Genomic DNA, 22,430 nt, shown 5'->3' with positions numbered 1-22,430 from the left:
AGCAAAGATTATCCCTGAAGAACCCACTCTACTTTGGAAGATCAAAGACGGTCTATCCCCGATGAAGTCAGTGAAGGTGAACCATAAGGATGAACGGGAGTTGGCACTGAGTGGGTAGAGAGATAGGAAGTAAGCCTGGAAGGCATGTGGAAGCCAGACAGGAAAGAGAACACACACCCCACAAAGGACACTGTGTTATACAATGTGCTTGGAGATGCTTTTTAAGAAATAGTGGACTCCATGTTATTGAGTGGCTTTGGGGGGAGGGAGCGGGGGAGTTTGGTTTTGTTTCATTTTTTTTTTTTCCTCAAGACAGGGTTTCTCCGTGTGGCTTTGGAGCCTGTCCTGGAACTAGCTCTTGTAGACCAGACTGGCCTCAAACTCACAGAGATCCAACTGCCTTTGCTGGGATTAAAGTCATGTGCCATCACTTCCTGGCCTTGTGGTTTTTTTTTTGTTTTGTTTTGTTTTTGTTTTGTTTTGTTTTGTTTTTTTTGAGAAAGAGGGCACAAAAAGTTGGGTGGGTAGGAAGAGGGAAGGAGCTGGTCAGAGTTGGAGGATGGGGAGGAGTATGATAAAAAAAAAAAATCCTGCGTGAGATTCTCAAAGAATAAAAAGAAGCGGCATGCTCTGATTTAAAGGGCGCTGCAATGTCAAGAAGGCATGAAGGCATGAGGCAAAAGGGCCATCTGCAAGACCAGTTACTGCAGGCAAGATGGGGGGTGGGGGCAAGTGGACCAGGGGCTAAACGTGGAGAAGTGGCAGGGAGATAGGAGGCACTGGCCTGGGACACTCTGGGGGCTTCCCTACCTCAGGATCTATAAGAACAAAGTAAGGAGAGGCCACTAAACATAATGCGTAAGATAATGACATTGGGGCAGCTGAGGGCTCTATGGTCTCTGTCATCTTGACTGTCTTCAGAGGTTGGTGTCGGCAGATTCATTCTACAGATGAAAAGCAAGATACTATGCAATCTGCAAACCCCGGGAAGCCCAACTCCTCACTTCCCAGTTTTACAGATGTTCAAATTAAAGATTCGTTCACAGAGGTAGGGACCTCTAGAAGACAAGGTGGTGAGCAGAGTGGCTAGGTTGAATCTATGATTCCTATGACGGCAACAACAGCATCTCGGTGGAAAGATCCGAGGCTGAATAGCACATTTCATCAGCTCCAAAATGCCCACACCTGTGGATCATCTGACTTTGCGCAGCAATAATCGAAGACATATGGTGCCAGTTAACACTAAGACACTACCAATCACGTGTCTGCACTTCAGAAATCCTAAAACCTGAAAGACGTCAGCTCTTGATGGAGGCAAAACAGTCATGATCGCCATCAATCTGGTGTTCTAATAAAGACAAGGAAAAAGACATGACCCGATGCACGGCTGGGAGGGGGCCCAGGGCAAGCCCAGGGGCCTCCTTTCAAGCCCATGTCCCTTCAGTGCCTCTTACTACTTTCATTTCTTTTCTTTCTTTCTTTTTTTTTTTTCTCAGTCAGCTCCTCTGTTGCTTCCTGTACAGTTAAGCAAGGGAAGACTCCAGTCTTCTGCTTTGCCTGCATGTTGAAACGCAAGACTTTGACCCTTCAGCCTGGGCACTGCCACTCACTTGCCTGGTGACCATGGGAAATAACTTTTGCTTTCCAGGTGTTGTTAAAATACAGTGTGACATTTCTGGTTCATCTGCAGTTTCCATGACAACTGCAGGTCAAGTGTGCAGCAGGTCTCCCCAGCCCATAGCAAACATCCCAATAGAGGTTGAGACAATATGGAAGTAGTGTTTGCCAGTTCTCTGGCAGCCGAAGATAATGGTTTCAACAGCGTGAGTGAGTGGGAGAGGGGCTGTTCTCAGTTACAGCCCCAGTACAGAAGGACTGCCTTCTGACAGGTTTTTCCTAATTTGGGCTTTGGGAAGTGCTTTTAAAATCACTTGTGAAGTCATCTTCTAAACAACATTAATGTATCCAAACAACTTCCTCCTCCTCCTCCTCCTCCTCCTCTTCCTCCTCCTCCCTCCCTCCCTCCCTCTCTCTCTCTCTCTCTCTCAAAGACAAGGTCTTACTATGTAGCCCTGCCTAGCCTGGCTTGGACTGGCTTGGAACTCACAGAGATCAGCCTGCTTCTTCTGCCTCTTAAATGCTGGGATTAAAGGCAGGAGCCAAGCTGCCTAGCTCTAAACATTAATGTAAATGGTACCCGTTTGCGTTTGTTTTACCTAGTTAATCAGAAAAATGCAGTCTTTAACTATGGCTTAAAAACTATTAATGATCTGCATGTACACATTTGCATTGTGATAAGGATGAATCAGACAGATACAAGTGCACACTAATTAATTTTGCTTATTAACAAGACAAGCCCAAACCATATTTTAGCTGCAATAGCCTTGAACCATATTCAAATTCAAATGTCAAGCTGTTCTTCAAATCTCTTTAAAGTATTATATTTAAAAGAGATATTTTCTCATTTTTTTTAATGTCCTGATTCCACTTCCTCTTTAGAAGAGGGAGGGAGATGGATGAGAGGAATAAAGAAACGGAACTAACAAGTAAACTCTGCAAAGGGCAGGTTCTTAAAGTGTCTACGGAAAGCTCACCTGCTGTGTGTGTGTGTGTGTGTGTGCGTGCGTGCGAGAGAGAGAGAGAGAGAGAGAGAGAGAGAGAGAGAGAGAGAGAGAGCTGACACTCCACCCTGCTAGGTCAGGGAATATGCAAGCACAGCGCACAGTTCAGGCAGAATGAACAACAGACAGGAAGGCTGCAAGACACACATGTTCCTCTCTCACCTGCAAAAATACAGACCTTAAATGCAAGATAGAGAAACGAGGAGACTTAGGAAATTCTGAGATGAACTAATTATAGAGCTGTGAATATACAGTCCATGAGAACTGCATTCAATCACACCAAAAATCCACCTTTGTCAAAGTCAGCTCAGTAGTCAAAGTCATTCTAGGGGACACAAGAAGTCAAGAGTCACTCAGCCATCTGCTCTTTTTAAACCCTCTTACAATCTGAGTGGCACTTTGTCCGCTATAACTGACATGGTTACGTTATCATATCATGTATTTGATAGTAAAAATAATTTGGCGATAAATCAAGTTTAATCACCTAATTACTCAACTACTCAGTCACTGCAAACTAATCACTTAACACCAATCAGAAGGTCCCAATATAATAATCTGAACCTCCTTTACCTTTTGCAGCCCTCTTAAATCCAGCAATGATATTACTGTGTTGTATTTGTATACTAACAGCTGATTTTCATCTAAACTTTTCATCAAAGAAATACATCGAATTGACTTCACTTGTACCTATCAACTGGGGCATACATTTATATTAATATGAAAGTAAAATACCAACTTCAATCAATACAGTAAGATGCTTCCTACTTTCCTTTTTCTTTTCAGTCTATTTGCATAGCCTGCAATGCCAGACACCGAGAGGTCAGTGCTAATATCATTGTATCATTCGTGTGTATTTGGAATTTTTACTTTTACGATTATTTTAGTAGGTCAATAGAAAATACCCAATTTTGACATACAGACTTCACATCTGCTCTAAAATTGTCATGGATACCCTAAGAATGTGATTAAAGATTTATGTTTGGCGTGTTAAAAAAAATAAAAATAAAAAATAATTTAGTGGTGCTAAAGGCACTTGAAGCCATGCCTTATGATCTATCTGAGTTTGGTCCCTAGGAACTACATGGTGAAAGGAGAGAATTTACTCACATAAGCTCCAGACGTGGCATGCATGTACAGCTCACACACACCCTTCACACAGAGAATAATGACGAACTAAATAAATTTTAAAACAATAATGATACCATGCTAGGCTTAAGTTGTGTATCCACTTATTCTAATCTTCTGTTCTCTAATTGTTAACACTATAATTATACAGTTGGCTAAGGGATACAGGCTCCTTATAGGAGCCAACCACACTGTAGATTCCACCTGGAGTCTCAGACACAACCACAGGTAGTCTTCTAGTGTTTTATGGAACCCTCAGGCTTCAGGCAGACCCCTTCCTAGCCATGTTGAACCAAAAGAGCTTCAAGTTCTTATGACCAATCTTTTTATACTCATGATGGCATCTACACATTCGTATAAAAGCAAAGCACTGACTCGTGGGGACAACAACACTCGAGATCTATGGAACACCCGCCAGACCAGGACCCAAACAAAACCATTGTTACCAGATTAGAACCTCCCATTCACAGCTCAACTGGGACATGAGCATGCAGCTCAGTGTGGGAGGGGTGCGTGTTGAAAGACAACTTTGGGGAGGGCAATTTGGTAGTGACTACAACAGTGGACAATGCATTTGGTCCTTGGCCCAGTAACTTACCTCATAGAAATCACCATGCAGATAGATATACATACACACACACAAACACACCCTGAGGATGTTTGACTCAGCACCTTGTCTAAGCACAAACCACTGACCGTAACCCTTTGGTTCACCAATAAAGAGATGGCTTACAAACCACACACTATGAAATTGTGACAGCCATTGGGAAGAACAACATGGATCCCACAAGCTGACAATGAAGGATGTGGAGCAAAGGTAACACAGCATTCAAAGAGAGTACACTAGTTTAGTCTCTGCTATTACAGTCTCCAGATTTATAAACTACACACACATAGGACACAAATGATTGAAAACACACACGTGGAGCTATGGGCAACGCCTATCCCTAGAATGGTTTGCCACTTCTACTGTGTCGTCTTGTTTGAGAGAGTCACTACACGGCCCATGCTGGCCTGGATCTCATGTAGCCCCAGTTGGCCTTGAACTTGAGTCCTCCTGCCTCAGTCATCTCCTTGTACAATTTAAAAGAGATGGGGTGGCATTGTTTTTCTTTTCGTTCTGTTTTTAAATCTCTCTATAGATTTAAAGCATTTCTTCTTTTCATGAAAAACTTCCTTTAAGACCAGGAAAGACTGAGTGACTCTCATAGACTGCAGGGTGTACCCGCAAGAGACTGGGCGAGTGTGTGTGAGTGTGCGAGCCTAGCTGAACCAGGAAGCTGAGTGTTCTCTCTAAGCTGTTTTCCACATGCTAGCAACTAACTGCACCGTGGTTACATCAGCTGTGGACATCATGGGAAGAAAGTGTTTCGACTTCCTATATTATGTTCAAACCTTGCTGGAATATTAAAATTATTTTGTATTAATTAATGAATGTTGTGGGTGCTGAACCCAAGTCTTGTGTAACCTTGGCAACTACTGAGCTAAGCCCTCAAAGACCATTATTTTTAATGATTTACTTTGGTGCGTGTGTGTGTGTGCACTGACATACACCTGTGTCTGTATTGGGTATGTGCTTAAGAGTGCAGCTGTCCATAGAGGTTAGAAGACAGCATGAGATTCCCTGGAAATGGAATAACAGAAGGCTGTAAGCTGCCATGTGGGTGCTGGAAACCAAGCCTGGGTCCTCTGCAAACGCATCAAGTGCTCTTAACCCCTGAGCCATCTCGGCAGCCTCAAAGACCATTTTTAGAAATAAATGGTTTGGAGTCAAACTTAGTTATGTTGAGTCTTGCTGTTGGCCTTTGCTAGTGACTGTGTAGCCCTAAGTATTTAATCCCCCTGGGTCTCAAGTGCGCAGGGCGAAATGTGGGGATATCACCAGTAACCTTGAACTCTACTGAATTGGAGAAAAGCACATCACTTAGTACTGGGCTCCTGAAATAGATGCGTAATAAATGGAAACTTCTCCCTTTCCTCTTCTGCTAGAATTGTGTTTTGCTTTTATTTTCACTTATATTTCAAGGAAGGGTCTCCCTAGGCAAACAAGTTAGTCTCAAACTTGCCATCCTCTTGCCTCCACCTCTCTAGGGCTGGAATTGCAAATGTGTGCACCTTGTCCAATTTGGAATGGTTTTGTTTTGAAATCAAGACCTACCTTCATGCCTTCTGTTCCTATATTCCTCTACAACTCCTGAAAGGGTGTTTTTGACATACACATGTTTGGTGTAATTTGTGTCATGTTTCAGTCAAATTCCTGAAGAGATGGGGGAATGAATAGATTCGGCAAACAAATAAAAACCACTTACTCCCCCTTGACAGGTATGTAGGTTGCATGGAGCAAAAAGTTTAGCTGCAATCTGAGAACTGTATGGGTCATTTAACCTGGAGTGTCCTTTGTAATAATGTATCATTAAATATCATGGTACCCGAAAATGAGTGCCAAGAGACCATCAACCATTGAGTATTACGTCACAGGGATTTCTAGTACATGGCATGTAAGGTGCATTTTAGAAAAATCTCCAAGCCCAGAGGGAACTCCCATTAGAATGTTCTGCATTTTATTTCTTGTTTAGAAAAACTCTATTCCCTCCTGTTTATTTGGGACACTGCTGACCTACTTTTGGGCCACTGCTTTGCGTGGTTCTTCCCAGTGCAGTAGAGGTTTATGTTGAACTAAACTCACCTTAAAGTACATGGGACCCTGACCACTGGCACTCCTCAGGGTCAGCAGTGCCCCACACAGCTGTGGTCTGTGGTGTGCATGGAGACCTTAAAAGAATCTATTCCCTGCTCAGTTTAACCACTTGGGCTAATTATAAAAGTTCAAGGGTTCTTTCCACAGGCTTCCCTTCTAACAAACATCACCCAAATTTGTCATTTGGTCTCGGCCCTACCCTGCTGAATCTGTCTTAAAGACTAAATGGTGGTAAAAACCTGCTCAGGTCACCCGAGAGGTTGTTCGATGATGATTAAACTGAGGCATGGAGTTCAAGGAGAACGTGAACATTGGTAGAAAGAGCATCTTCGAAGGGTGCAGTTTGGAAGGACCAGGGAAGGGGGTCCTCAGATTCTCTGAAGCGTGAACAGCAGCTATAGCCAAGCTTCCCAGGGAACCTACGTAAGATAAAAGTCTCAAGGATAATCTTAGGGGTGTGATCCCCAAAGGTCACGGACAGAAGAGGGGCTTACTACAGAACTAGGGTAAACTACCTTCACTGGTGCAAAGTCCCCTTAAATACAACAGTAACACCAAGGGACTGGGGAGACAGCTCAGCCCCATGAAGAGCTGTAACTCTTGGCACTCACATCAAAGCTGGGCACAGAGATAGTTTCCAATTCCAGTGCTGGGGAGGGGGAGACAAAGGACCCTTGAGGCTCACTGGCCAGCCAACCTAGCGGAATCAACAAGCTACAGGTTCAGTGAGAAACCTTGTCTCAAAAAGCAAAACAGTGCACCGACATGGTGGAGCAGGCCTTTAATCTCAGCACTGGGAAGCATAGGCAGGCCGATCTCTGAGAGTTCTAGCTGACCCGACTCTGTGAGTTCCAGGCCAGCCAATCGCTACATAGTGAGACCCTGCATCAAAAAAGAAAAGGAAAGAAAGAAAAATAAGTAAATAATAGAGTGGGTTGTTGACCTCTGGCCTCTGTGTGTGCATCTCTGTACACAAACACATGCATGTTCTAAATGGGCACGGCTCACCAAGGATATGCCAATTAAAATCAAGTCCTACTCCAGCATAAGAGGACAAAGAATAAAGTATTAATGCTGAGAAACAAGCGGAGCAGAAAACGGTTGGGTGGTGAGCACCAACTAAGCCCAGACATAGTGTGAGACCCAGGGGACCTACTGGAAAATACACACCTGACACAAACAGGAACACATAGACTTATCTTGGGGGTCTCATTTGCAATAGTGCCAGTCCAAGGACAACCTGACTATCCACCAGTGACAGCAGAACTCGCTGTATATTGAGGCAGTGAGAGTGAAGCAACTTGAGCTCCATGAAACAGTTCAGACGAAGGCCAGAAACAGCACACAGGAGACAGCAAAGGCAAAAGGGGACACACCACAGGGTTCACAACTATCTTCATTTTGTAAAAATCCATCACCTTTCTATACGCCCTGTCCATGTGTTTCATAGGTCGCCAGAAGTTTACAAAGAATTGATATGATAGCTTTTGGGAAAATATTTATTTTATTTTTATTGGGGTGTGTGTGTGTGTGTGTGTGTGTGTGTGTGTGTGTGTGTGTGTGTGTAATGAAGGGTTTTGAATCCAGTGGAGCTGAAGTTCCAGGTCATTGTGAGTCCTGGGAAACAAAGTTGTGTCCTCTACATGAAGAGCAAGTGCTCTTGGCCACTCCACCATTTCTGTAGCCCAGCATCATAACTTTTAAAACGAGGCTTCCCTTAAAGAAAAGCATGGTAATATTAAAAGCATAGGCAAGGAAGTATGGAGGTCACATCGTTTGAAGGACAGCCGTTAAATAGAGACATCAATTACACGTCACAGCAAGCTCACCGGGTGAACGCAAGTGTACCTTGTAGACGTGAGTTTCAGCTTCATTCCAGAAATCCGAAAGTGGGATTGTTGATTTGATTGGATTTCTTCACATCTGACACAACGCTTAAAAGAAGCCAACTCTATATCTGAATATAGACCAAGCAATGAATAAATACCATCAACACGGACGGGAAAACGCTCCCCAGAGGAAACTGGTCTCTGCCAAAGAAGCAATTTTCTAAGTTCACGTGAAGGACGTGTAGCAGGGTATGTAAACTTCAAAAGGCAAGTTATTAATAGGTTACAGGCCAATGTCCTTATAGCTTGACTAGAACCATTAAAAAAAAAACAAAAACAAACAAACAAAACCCTTGCAAGGCTGCAAAAATGTGTACTTAAGGGATTTCTAGAGCCTTCTGTGGCTAGACATGTCTATTCCAGTACAGCCTTCTATAATCAGCAAGACACAAAGAGAAACACTGGGAGGCCTCAACTGAATTTAAGTGGGCACAGATGGTATGTTTATAATACTCCCACAATATGCTAAGTGTTCTCCACAAAACCAACCGGGACACAGCCCCTGCCTCTAGGGACTTAGTGTCTAAAAGTAGCTTTAGGCCCACCTAAAACAAAGAAAGTAAACAAATACAAGGAAATAAAGGCAGGGGTGGAGAGGAGGAGGCTGTGTCCATCTCCTGGCTCCCAGAAGAGTAGCAGCCCCTTCAATCAGCAGAGGGGACCAGCAAGCCAGAGCGGCCTTATTTACCCTAAGGTTTAATAGGACGCTGCACAGTAAACACTTCTGGAGAACTGACGCTGAGCATCCTGAAGATAGATGCTTTTGTGGTTTTCTAGCTGTAACAGGCACATGGTCTGAACTTGCACATGAGATAATATACGCCACGATGGGCGTGTGCAGAGGGAAGCTCACAGCCTGTGCACGGGGGCCTTATTTATGGCCTCAAGTTTAAATTATTCAGTGCCAAGCACGGGAAAGCATTATTTCAAAACCCCTGGCTTCACCAGCAATTAATTAATAGGATAAAAACATCTCTCCCTCAAAACCCCAAACCAGTCAGTGACTCTTACAGGACTGCATTTTCTTGTTTCCTGATTTGGTGTTGCCTCTAAAGGGGCGGATGAGCTATTTGTCTGTAAATAAACGTGTTACAGGTTTATAGTTCAGGCTGATTTCCTCAACCAGGAGCCTGGAGCGCTTTCAAAAGAGAGATGTCAGTCAACAATGTCTCCCCACACAGGACCTCTATGCATCTGAGTTAAAGGACATCTTGGTTTTATACCACGTGGTTTCTTCCTTGGGGGATTTCAAAAGGCTGGCATTCAGTTAGTTAAGTAATAGGAGGCAAGCTCACTGCCACAAGCTCGTCCTGGCTGCTTCACACATCTGGTATGTCTGCCGAAGGCTGCTTTGAGGGGTTGTCTATGAATGTAGGTGTACGTGTGGACTCAACATCCACAGAGAAACCACAGGTTAACCTCAAGAGAGGTTCACCTTGTTTTTCAGTTTTTATTTATTAACTATTAGTGTGTGTGCATGTTTATGTATGATATTAACTATTAGTGTGTGTGTATGTTTATGCATGATGTATGTGTGCGTGGGAGCAGGTGTATGAGCACACCATATGTACACATCGTGGCCAGCTCTTGAGAGCTGGTTCTCTTCACTGATGCAAGTCTCCATTGTTTCTGCTGATTACACCAGGCTAGCAGAGCTGGGAGCTCCTAGGTGATTCTGCCAACTCTCCCTCCCATCTTGCCATAGGAGTGCTATGGGTACAGATTTGTGCCACCACATCTGGATTTTTCCCCATGGTTCCAGGGATCCAACCTAGGCTGTCAGATTTACACAGCGAGTGCTTTTACCCACCAAGCCATCTCAGAGGCTCTGCTGTTTTTTTAAAGACGGGGTCTCTCAGAGGCCTGGAACTTGCAAAGCAGATTAGGCAAACTGGCCCCAGTGAACCCGGTGACTCTGCCTGCCTCCCCAGCACTGGGATTACAGGCACACCCAGGTTCTTAGATGGGTACTCAGGTCCCCACTTATGTATAGCAGGCGCTTCACCCACTAAGTCATTGTTCCAGTCCAAGGCAGCTTTCCAAAGGGATGATGTGGACAAATTCCATGGAGAGTGAAGATAGCCATGATCCTGGTGCCTTTGTCCCACTGGTGTGCATCGGAACCAGAATCCACTTCCCCAGACTTCTGAGCAGCCACAATGGCTGTATTCCCCAACTGCTACCTCTAATTTCAAACAGCCCTTTCACTTTATTTATTTTTTTAACTGAGTGTGTGCATGTCTGTGCTCTAGTTAAGCGAGTGTGCATGCATGTGTGTACCATGGAGGGCATGTGGAGGTCAGAGCACACCTCAGGTTGGTCCTCACCTTCCACCTTGTTTGAAACAGGCTCTCTGTGTGCACCGGGATAGCTGACTTGCAAGCTTCCAGAAGTTCTCTGGTCTCCACCTCAGCACAGGAGGGCTAGGATTCTGACTTCATGCAGCTTTGGGGAATTCAGACTCGGGGTCCTCACTCTTGGGTGGCAAGTCCTTTATCCACTGAGCCATCTCCCCACGTGTACTCAGTGACTTCCATATACACATACACTTACATACATATTTCCCTTAGAGGAATTGCCTAAGTAAAATATACTTTAGACAAGTCCAGGCTATATATCTACTTTAGGAAGTCTTAATGTTAAAAATGCAGTTATTCATGCCAGTGACCTAAACTCTAGCTTTGGGCATCTGACTGCTTTCCATCCTGACCACCCTAGCTTCTCACACCCTCTCATTAATAAGTACACCAAGATGTTCTGAGTCTCCTTGGTCCTCATCCCTCCTCAAAAAGGGGGTCCTGAGGGCAACTTCATACATACTAGTGGTCCACAGGGTGAAAGTGGGGGATGTTATCAGAACAGAGACCCATAGGGATAAGGAGCTGGAAAGAACTCACTAAACTATCCATGGTAGTGGTAGGGATGCAGTTTGAAGACACTCCCATCTCTAAGATTTAACTTGAAGGGCCAAGCAAGACGGGCAGGAATGAGTGGGTCAGAGCAGCTCCATAGAGCCCATAAGTTTTCTTGCCTTCTCACTTCAGTGTCTCCTGCCATCACTCTGACTTGGACCCTAGCGATAACACTCGAACATGAACAGCGGTTTGGGTTTTCCCACCTAACGCACTGCTGACACCAACATGTCCACAGGATACCATGTCAAGCCTTTGCAATCTTTTCCATTCACCATAAAGTAAGGTTTACAGCTGGGGTGACGGTATATGCCTGTGCTTCTCAGACCTCACAATACTGAGAATCATGAGTTCAAAGCCAGCTGGACTACATTATAACTTTAAGGCAAACCTAGACTACTGAGCTAGGCCCAGTTAAGAAAGGAGAGAGAGAGAGAGAGAGAGAGAGAGAGAGAGAGAGAGAGAGAGAGAGACTTTGCATTACTCAAAATGACTTTCAGTTTTTCAAAATATTATCTTGTCTGTATTGTCCAACATGGTTTCAACATAGCTTCCTCTTAGGAAGGTTCTTAATTACTTCCCCTCTCAATTCACACACACACATTCACATTCTCACTAGCCCCTCCTCTCCTCACCCCTCCTCTCTTCCTCTCTTTCCCACTCGTTTGACCAACCTCACTTTTTTTGTGTTTGTTTGTTTTGGTGTTTCCCAGACAAGGTTTCTTTGTGTAACCGTGGCTGTTCTGGAACTCGCTCTGTAGACCAGGCTGGCCTTGAACTCACAGAGGTCCACCTGTCCATGCCTGCCAAGCGCTGGGATATACCAACCTCACTATTATCTTCAGGTCTTTCCTTAAACATCATTTAACTAGAGGTTTTCTCTCACCCTCAGTCAGTAGGTCCCTATTCTATTCCCAGAACATCTTGCCCACCTTTGTTCAGAACATTCATTCATCAGAATAACACTCACACACAGGGCATGACGTTGCATCCTTTCAGGGCAAGGATGCACAACCAGCCTCAGATTAGGAGACTCAGATTAGTTCCATGGCTTCACCAGGCAGGCTCTGTATTGAGTATATAGTTCTCAGCATGGTCCTTTCAGGTCCTCCATTTAACCAAGGCCCCATGCTCTACCCCACCAATGTTCCTCAAAGGCATGGTTATCTGCTCCAAATTAGTCATGAGGTTTCTAGTGTCTTCTGTTCTACAGCTTTTCTGTATAAACAGGGCTTTCCTGTGTCTTTCCAATCATTTCATGTTCCTCCAGATCTATGTCTAAGCCCATCTTTCCCAATGAAGAGCTCCTGAATTCCTCCAAATGAATTTGCCTTCCCTGAGTTTGACTTCCTTCCTGCAAAAATACATTGTTCTTTCCTTGTGGTATTTCCCTATGTCTATCTATTTATAGTTATAGTTTTTGTCTTACCCTTATTGCCAGTTATATCTACTTTCCTGGGGTTCTCCTTATTTGTTTAGTAAACCTCGTATCAGAAGGTGTTCTATAAATGCACAGCTCAGGATCCCTAAAACTCTACAGATGAGGCAACTATGCAAGGCAGCTCTCTAAATACCGGAAAGAAACAACCCTTAAAGGACAAAGACACCTGTCAAAGAGATGGAAGCCAAACAGAATTAGAAAAGCACATTACATTATTAGCCCATCATAGAAACACATCTTATTTGCATCACAAATAAGTGACTTGCAATCAGAGGACCTACAAACATTATAGTACACATTATGATGCCAATATTGAAAAGTCCTTAGAATCTCAAATTCAATAGGATTTATCTCTGATGCCTGCAGAGCACACACAGCTCCGTTTTTTACCACAGTGACAAGTTGAGATGTTTGCTGAACAAAACAAAATTTAAGTTTGCTTAAACATATAAAGGGGAGGCTCTGTGTATCGCTTACTGGTAGAGGGCTTTACAGAGCATTTAGGCTCAATCTCCTACCGAAGTGGGGGGAAGAGATTGATATTATGCATACACACACACACACACACACACACACAAACACACATACGTGTTATGGACGCAGCACACATATCCACAGAGGGGACCATAGAAGCTATGACATTCACCCATGAGGTTTCTAGATGGTGAAAATAATGACTGGTTCTCTTAGCCAAGGTCAAAAGATAAAGCTAGAAAAGAGGTTCAGATCATCTGATTTCCACTCCAGTATTCTTCTCACCCCGGGACTGTGATACCCGGAGTGCACTGCCCTACCTGACGCCCCTGTGCTGAAGTGAGGTTATGTGCTCAAAAGAAACAACAGACAAAAGTAAGAGAATGAAGAGGAATTCTTTGTTTCTGTCTCTCAAGAGCACTGTCTATTACAAAAGGTTTGAAATGACACTACCTCCTAGGCTTTGAGGAGTCCTTGTGTTGAAAGCATTTCTAGGACCAAGAAAAACATGACAGGAAATGACTGCACACAACACATGGCAGATTCTAGGCACAAGGAATGTGCTACAGGTCACCTTCTCCCCACCCCTTAGTTTTATTTGCTTATCGTATAGGTTCATTTCAAGATGTTTTTTAATTTTTATTATTTTGTATGTGTGGGTGTCTTGCCTGACTGCATGACAATATGCCTTGAGCCTGTGTAGGCTAGAATGGGCCATCAGATTCCCTGGAACTGTAGTCATAGACAGTTGTGAGCCATTATGTGGGTATGGGGATCAAACCAGTGTCATCATAAAGAGCATCCAGTGCTCTTAACCACTGAGCCATCTCTCCAGTCCCCTCACGACCTTTCGAGTGCAACACTATCAAAACTTACCATTTAGTTCATGGTCACCGAGAAAGATGGTATTTCAGGAAAAAATAGAAAACAAGAGAAAAACCTATTTTTAAAATATACATAAAACATGAACATACCTACCAAGTACTTATTACTAAGTAGTGATTTTCAGAGCTCCATTCCTTTAAAAATTTTTATTTTATTTTTACGTATGTCTCTCTGTGTATATGCACATGTGCGTGGCCACCTGTGGAGATGAGAAGAGGGCATGGGACCTCTAGAGCTGGAGTTGCAGGTAGTTGTAAGCCTCGTGATAGGATGTGGGTGCTGGGAACCAAACTCAGGTCCTCTGAAATAAGACCAAACACACTGAGCTATCTCTCTCTCTCCAGTCCCTAGAGTTCCCTGTTATAATTTTAAAAAGTGACTCATGAGGGAAAGATGTCATGAGACACAGCTAGGGTGAGGGGTTTTTTATTAGGGGAAGTGAATGGGAAGGGGGGGAGAGGAGAGAGGGGGGACCAGCCTCTGGGGACAAAAGCAGCAGAAGAAAGGGGGGACAGAGAGACAGAGAGACAGTGAGGAGGGAGAAGGAGGGAGAAAGAGGGAAAGAGGGAGAGAGGGAGAAAGAGAGAAAGAGGTGGACAGGGTCCTTTTAAAGGGAAAGCAGTAAATGTACACAGGTGGTACTCTTAGTGGCTTCAGCTGAGGGCGTATCCTATCAGAACCCCATGAACAGGCCAGTACAGGTGCCTGAATACTAACATTCTCATCTTAATAATTGGCAAAGAATAGGCATATAATAATTGTTTGTGTTTGAAAAAAATCCCATCTTAAACTGGGCATGGTGTTGCACACCTATGATCCCAACACTCAGGAGGGAGAGGCAGAAGGAACATGGGTTTGAGGCCAGCTATACAGATTTTATGTCAACATAACAATAAAAAAATAATCAAGGTGCTACTCCAGCTACTGTGGTTGGAAACACTAGCTGGATACTCTGTTGCTACTTGAGGCAGAAAACAATGGAATATTGACACTTTGTATTAATTGGAAGTGAATCCAAGGACAGAACATTTGATCTTGTGTATGGATGACTGGTGGGCATCAATACACTTTTTTTTTAATGAAATACAGTTGGAATTTATTAAGCAAAGATTTTAACACAGATTGACGCCTAGGTGATAAGAGAGAGGACATCCAAGGGCAGGAGAGTTGCCTCTGGGTCATTTTAGTAAGTAATTTTCAAATCTTTCCTTTCAGCCACCTACATTGAGAAATAGATTTTACATCATGACTTGGTACACACACAGAGTTCCCTGCACCTCCTAGCTATACTATTCCCAAACTCTGGTACCAGGGGAAAGACCCCACCATAAGCACACCAGAGGACGTGGGTTATCTGAGCAAGTTTAATGTGAAGGATGAAGCCCAGCCCACTCCTTTGAAGAAGATACTTCTTATTGCTTATTCTTCTGGTGTTGCTTATTGCTTCCAAATAAGCAACATGGTATCATTAAGATAAGCAACAAACACACAACTGGAAGAAAGAGTGTTTGGCCAGCCTGTGTTGGTGGTGGCATGTGCCTTTAATCCCAGCACTCGGGAGGTAGAGGCAGATGGATCTCTGTGAGTTCGAGGCCAGCCTGGTCTACAGAGGGAGTTCCAAGACAACATTCAAAGCAATACAGAGAAACTCTGTCTGGAAAAGCCAAAAAAAAAAAAAGGGGGGGGTGGTCAAAACCCAGGAAGAGTCAAGACAGTGGAACCCAAGTGCTTCTAGACCTCACACTGCTTCCTCTCCAACCCAGAGAACTCCTGCACATGGAAGGCCCTTGTGCTGTCTGTGTGAAGCTTAACCAGAAGTAAACTAAATGTACATGGTCTCAGCTTCTTAGGGCTCACGTAGACCAAGGCAGTCTAAAACACCGTTGGCATTGTCACACATATGTTCTTTGATGGGGGGCCTGAGAACCTCTCCAAGCCCTGGATTACAAATCTGGGCATATTGTGCAGTCCCCTGTCACTCCAGGACTTTAACAGGTGAGGAAAGAGACAAGTCACTTAATACCTGTTTGCAATGAAATATCATTTCTTCCAGTATTTAAAAGGTGGGTGGGGTTAGGACCAACACATTGGTAGGCAACTGTTTAATTCCTTTGGTTAGCAACACTGAATGAAAGTACAGGTCCAAATGTTTCTGTGGACCTGTGTGTGTTTCAGGGAGCTGAAGGGGCAGGGAGCCTCCTGGCTTCCTGGAGGCAATCTACATCCTTCGGTTTTCATGTGTCTGACTCCCCTAAAGAGGCGGCAACAGTCTCATCTAGCTCTATGTTATCAATTTCCTCAGAACTTCTAGGCTGTAATAAATTATCTCATCTTCTTGCACCTTTGTTATGTTAAAGGAAGAAGAGTACAGACAGGCAAAAGACCAAGTTTAATTACAGAGGCTTAAGGGCAGGAAAACCCCCACTGTGGCTTCCTTGAGAAAGAACACTGCTTCCTCTCCTCTCCTCTCAAGGCAAACTGTTCATCCACAAGTGACAGAGATACCAGGCTTCTCATGTCTTCTTTTAGGCTATTTCCCTCTTTCTGTATGTAGTCTTGCACTTAATCTTACCATGTGAATAGTTTACTACTCAAAGCCATGACAGGCACTTAAACAATTGGGCCAATTTAAAATTATGTCATGAAAATGCCACAATGAAATGATACCAACAGACTATTTAAAGAACTACAGGCGATTGTTTTTCTAAAGCCTTTTGGAGGAGCCAACATTTCCAGTGGCATGGGGAGATGAATGGAGTTGTTATTCTCCAGGGTTTAGTGGTGAGGGTCATCTCGGAGGAGAAGGGTGGCTGAGCATCGCTCACAGCTGAGCTGTGGTGGTGATTAGATATGCAGAGGCCTAATTGCATGGTGCAACATCATATTGCTAAGAGCTAGTCTCTGTACACTCATCTGACTCTATGTCTTTCTTCTTCTCTGTTTGTTTTTGAGATGGCGTCTCATACAGCCAGAGTAGCCTCAAACTCAGTATGTAACTGAGGAAAACCTTTAGCTGATGCTTCCTGTCTCCACCTCCTAAGTGCTGGGATAACAGGAGTGAGACACCATGCCAAGGATGTATGCATGCCAGGTGAGCACTTTCCCACTGAGCTAAAGTCCCAGACCCTTGACTCCTTGTCTTTTAGTTTAGAAAGACAACATAAAGGTCCACATGATGGAAGAAGCCTGAACTGAAGCCAACACTGTGAGGACTGTCTGTCTTGGAATCCTAGCCATTTTCATAGGCCAGATATTCGATCCTGAGTAGCCCGGTTAACAACTCTGTGCCTTTGTTTCATAACCTGCAGGGTGGGAATTAGACTGTTTCTAGCTCTAAGGCCTCATGAAGGACTCAAGCAACTCATGCAGGTTAAGCTCTTGGTGTGGAGTTAGGCAGAGCGACCTCCACACATGGTGGTGGCTGTCATCCTTGGGGACATCGTGTGGGTAAGAAAACAGAAGTTGGTTAGCCACAGAGCCAAGAGCAAAAGCTAGATCCTCTTTCCCTGGATGACGACCCAGACTGGGAGGGTCAAGATGCTTAAGATACCATGTTTACTAGAGCAGCACAAATACTATGATTTGTCAAATCAAAGTCCAAGCAGCTCATAATGTTTATAAAACTGCATTTTCATTTATGTGCATGCACACAATTTAATTATTAAAAAGCCCAAGGGTCAACTTTTGGAACCAAATGCAACTTATTTTTTCTTGTGGTGCTGCTGGCAGTTGATCTCTGGGCTTTGAGAGCAGTAGGTGTGTGTTTTAACATGGTGCCACACTCCCAGCCCCAAATGTTTCATTTTGGGAAAGAACACTATACAAGGAAGGATAATTATCTGTGTTGCGATATTTATGAAAGAAAAGCCTTTTGTTTCACTTTTCAGAATACAGACAAAAAAGGCTGAAGTCTAGCACATACCATCCAGGGTGATTATTACCTAAATGTCCTTATGTAAAATAAACACAAAGGGAACCAGACAAAGATGTTGATGACGGCTGCATTAGGGTTCCTTTCTCCCCTAGGTCTCAAAGTGTTCAGTATTATATTAGAACATGGATAGTTTAAAAAGTGATTTTTCAAAGCAAAAATGTACTGAACACTGAAAAACAGTGTTCGCAGAAGAAACACCTAGAAAACAGCTAACAATAGACACCAAACTAAAAGCTGCTCTCCTTTTTCAAATTAGCTCTCCTTGGATTTTGTGCAAACTTTATTCCTTCAGAGATTTAGGTGACTGTAATAACATCTTTCTCCATGTCTAAAAATAGGCCACGGGTGTGTAAATTTATGAGCTGAAATGCAAAACTGGCACAGAGTGTCTAAATTAGAGCACTAAATCATTTAGTCTACTCTGGCACAGAGATACATTTGAAGTGCTCATGTCCACATGCTTTGTATAAAGGCACAGTTTGAATCCAAAATCTTTGTTCTTTTCCCAGGTGGAGAAATGAGAAGCTGTGAACGTTGTTCTCAAATGTGCCAAATCACTTCTCAAGAGATTAACTCTGGGTAAAACCCTTCTCGACTCCAGCCTCCGGTTCCCTATGTGGATAAAGGGAACAGACTAGAACAACAGGGCATTTGACCTTTCCATGCCAACCCCCAATTCAACCTAGAGAGTCAGCATCTTTCCACTGGCAGCAGTGGGGTCTCAGTGGCTCTGTTCCCTGCCCTAGGGACTGTCTCCATGCCTGTACTCTCCAATACACCACCACACACCTGAGTTTCTGAGCTCCAAGATACACTAGGTGAAGAAACAGTACAATCCAGTGGCCTGAAGTTATCCAATTACTTTAAAATATATTCAAGGCGCACGCCTTTAATCCTAGCATTCAGGAGCAGAGGCAGGAGGATCTCTGTGAGTTGAAGGCAAGCCTGGTCTACAGAGTTCCAGTATGGGCTCCAAAGCTACAGAGAGATCCTGTCTGGAAAACAACAACAACAAAACACACACACACACACACACACACACACACACACACACACACACACACACACGGAGGCCAGGGGTTGGAGAGATGGCTCAGCAGTTAAGAACACTTACTACTGTTCCAGAGAACCCTAGTTCAATCCTCAGCACCCACATCAGACAGTTCACAACCTGGCCTGTGGCTCTAGCATCAGGGGACCAGATGCCCTCTTCTGGCCTCTGTGGGCACCCATAACACACGTAGCATGTACTTACAAACACACACATAAAAATAAATCTTGATTTATTTTGTTTTTAAAGGCTGAAGGTTAGCACTGAACTCCATTTGTTGAAATAAATAAGATTCAAATAAAAACCTGAACACTGAGGATATCAGGGAGGGAGCATTGGGCAGCTTGTTCAGCCTGGACTTGGTTCTCAGCAAGATGACAGGTGAGGAAGGAGGAAGAAGGTAGAGCCAGCTGGTTTTGAAGGGTTGGCTGGCAAGTATGACTGATATGATTTGGGGCAGTCAATGTCTGATGACAGGAAGGGAAGTCAAAGTCTGATACTGAAACACAGTATCATGTGACCTCCAATGTCTTCTCCAAAATGTCCATTTGTCATAGGTTTGACATTAGTTGTTCTTAAGTGTCACCATTGTTAGGGGAGCGTAAAAACCACTACACTACGGAAATAAGTGTTACCTTTGTAATAGACAACTCTGTCTGCAATAGACAACCTACTAAAAACAAACAAGTAAACAAACAAAAAAGATGTGGGCATTTGCTATGCTAACGTCATGGCTGACAAGACTTGTCAAGTCTGCATTTACAATAATGCCCCGTTTTTCCAAACAGATATTCTACAGATAAATCCTATGGTATCTAAGAGCTACTGTGTGGGAAGCCACATGGAAATGCCTCAGCACCGTGAAAGGAAGGGAAGTTAGAAACTTCCTTGGAAAAATGTGTGTTGTCTGATCCAAATGGGAACCAACATTACAGTAAATGTTCAGAAGTCCGCTGATGACTGCAGCTTCAAAATTAGGTCTGTTTGTTTACATGGATAAAAATAAAACACAACCGTGTTATTTTCAAAAGAGAAAACGTCATTACTTAATAAATGCTGGTTTTACATTTTATAGTGAGTTGACCTTCAACGGTACAAAGAATAGCAACGATCAACACACACACACACACACACACACACACACACACACACACACACACACCATAAAAGAACCCCACATATGGCTGGGTGTAAAAGTTGCTGTCCTCTGTACCGTAAGATGTCTGTCTGCTACCGCTCTAAATTCAAAACATTTGTAGTGAAGTGTAGCTGGAAAGGTTGATAAAATGTTCGGGGTGCCATCCATTTCTTGTGAAATCAATTACCAAACACATTACCCACTGTTGGCGCACTTGCTTCCAAAGCGCTCCCATACACCATGTTCCCAGCAAGGACTACTTCTGTAAATGTTAAGACTTGAATAAGGGGACAGGCCAACAGGAGAAATGGGTGCGGTAAAGAATACAAAGAGAGGGTTGGGAATGGATCGGATGTGTTGATTGACTGTTCCTATTTCTTCCTCGTTCTCTCCTCATGCGTCAAAGCATCCAAACAATTTAATTTGTGGTCCTCGCTCCTATGTCTTCAACTCTATATGTAAGTTTATCATGACGGTGTTTAAAAAACAAAACAAAACCAACAACCTGCTTGGCTTGCCTCTCCATGAATCACAGCCAGGAGGTCATCTTGCTGTGTATCAGCAACTATGTTCTCAGTACAGCTATGTGACCTGAAGTGGCAGCTGCTTGCAGAACCACCAAAATAGCAAGGGCAAGAGCTTTCTGCTGGCTCCTCGGCCCCGATCCTGCTTTTCCAGCCCTTTCCTCCCACTGAGCACCAGCCAACTGCAGAGACCAAAAAGACCCAGCCCCACGCTCTGAGAATAAAGGCCGTAGGCCCACCACACCTTCCCTCTCCTCCCGGGGAGCTCGGGTTGCCAGCACAAGAAGGAGGGCTCTGGGGACACTGTGAGGACGCACGGCTTGATAGGGGACGCAGGCCGCCCATTGCAGGGCAAGCACCAGCCCAGCGGGTATGCACACACCCCGGGACAATCTGGCCGCACCCAGGGCTCTTGGCTCAGCCGGGAGAGGGCACGGAGGGATCGGGTCGCTCCGGGTTCCAGGCACCCGGACCCTACGGGAGCACGCTTCACCTGTGCGGGGCCGATCGGCACCCCGGCCTCCCCAGTGCCCACGCCCCTCCCACGTCGTTTGCCCAGGACTCCTAGGGACCCCTCGGGGACGCCCAGGTCGGCCCTGGCCGCCACTCACTTTCTGGATCCGCTTCAGCGCCATGGGGCAGGCGGCGGGGGCTGCGGCGGGTCCGCGTGTCCCGGGCTGCCGCCTCGCGGGGCTGCTCCGTGTGCGCCCAGGCGCGGTGCGCGAGTGTGCGGGCGGCGGCGCCGGGCTCTTTTGTTTCCGCCTTCGCTGCTGGGAAGGAGCCTGCGCCCTCCCTGCCGCGCCCCGCCCGCCTGGCACACTGGGAAGTGTAGTTCCAGGCCTGGCCTCCTCGGCCGCCCGCGCGGACGTCGTCCAGTCACCCGTGGGTGACAGCTGAGGCCAGGCTGCTGCTCCCTGCAGCCGCTCTGCAGAGCAAGCTCCCAAATCTGCAAAACTGGTACAGCAGGTGAGCTGTCGCTCTTAGGAGCTGCTGAGGTCCACGGGTCGCTCCATCTCTCACAGACCTCCAGCGGGTCTTAACTTCCTCTGCAGATATTTCTGTCTCTTCTCCGCTCGCCCCTGGAGGCACGAGGAAGCTTCCTCAATTGCGCTCCACCTTGTCTTTTGAGACAGGGTCTCACACTGAACAAGAGGCTTCCCTTTTTGTCTTTTTTTGCCTCCACCTCACAGCAATAGGATCGCAGACGGCCTCCAACACACCCAACCCTTTCATGATCTCTGGCATCCGAAATCAGGTCTTCAGACTTGGGCAGCAAGCATTTTTACCCACTGAGCTGCCCTCCAGGCCTTTCTCAATTCTCTGATCTTGCTTTTTGAACCATGACTTCTGGGCTTCACACCAGCAGATTGGGCTCTCGCTTTGGTCACTCTCAGATTTCTATGGCGTTGGGTAGTCTTAGGTTTCTCGTGTCTAAAGTCAACCCATTCCTTATCCGAAATAGTTTTGAATCCATTTTGTTCCTCAAAACACGTCTCCCCCCCCCCCCCGCCCCCCCCTTCAACCGGGTCAGCCACTTCTGCGAAATTCTCATCTAGATTTTGGCAGCGGTGGGCAGTAGACCATCCTCATGCCTTCTGCACAAGCTAGAACTGGCCTGCAGCCCAGAAGGGTCTGAGGGACTGGGCTTTGCAGAGGCCCACTCAAGCAGTCCTGCTCTGTCTGCCCATCGGTCCATTTTCCTGTTTCCAGGTCCTTGTCAGCTTCTCTTTCCCATGGC

At 45.0% G+C, this 22,430-nt stretch overlaps 1 protein-coding gene across 1 annotated transcript in view; it reads right to left on the bottom strand.

The window, feature by feature from the left end:
- The window catches only part of Ube2d1 (ubiquitin conjugating enzyme E2 D1), a 30,571-nt gene extending 8,921 nt beyond the window's left edge, over nt 1–21,650 (bottom strand). Inside the window, exon 1 of the mRNA XM_027395120.2 lies at nt 21,304–21,650. Coding sequence (XP_027250921.1) covers nt 21,304–21,327 — 24 coding nt within the window. The 5' untranslated portion in view covers nt 21,328–21,650. The remainder of the gene's footprint in view (nt 1–21,303) is intronic.
- Nucleotides 21,651–22,430: the final 780 nt, after the last annotated feature.

The sequence above is a fragment of the Cricetulus griseus genome (assembly GCF_003668045.3).
Source record: "Cricetulus griseus strain 17A/GY chromosome 1 unlocalized genomic scaffold, alternate assembly CriGri-PICRH-1.0 chr1_0, whole genome shotgun sequence".
Classification (NCBI taxonomy): Eukaryota; Metazoa; Chordata; class Mammalia; order Rodentia; family Cricetidae; genus Cricetulus; species Cricetulus griseus.
Note: the sequence above shows the minus strand (reverse complement) of the source record. Positions and strands in the feature narration are given on the sequence as shown.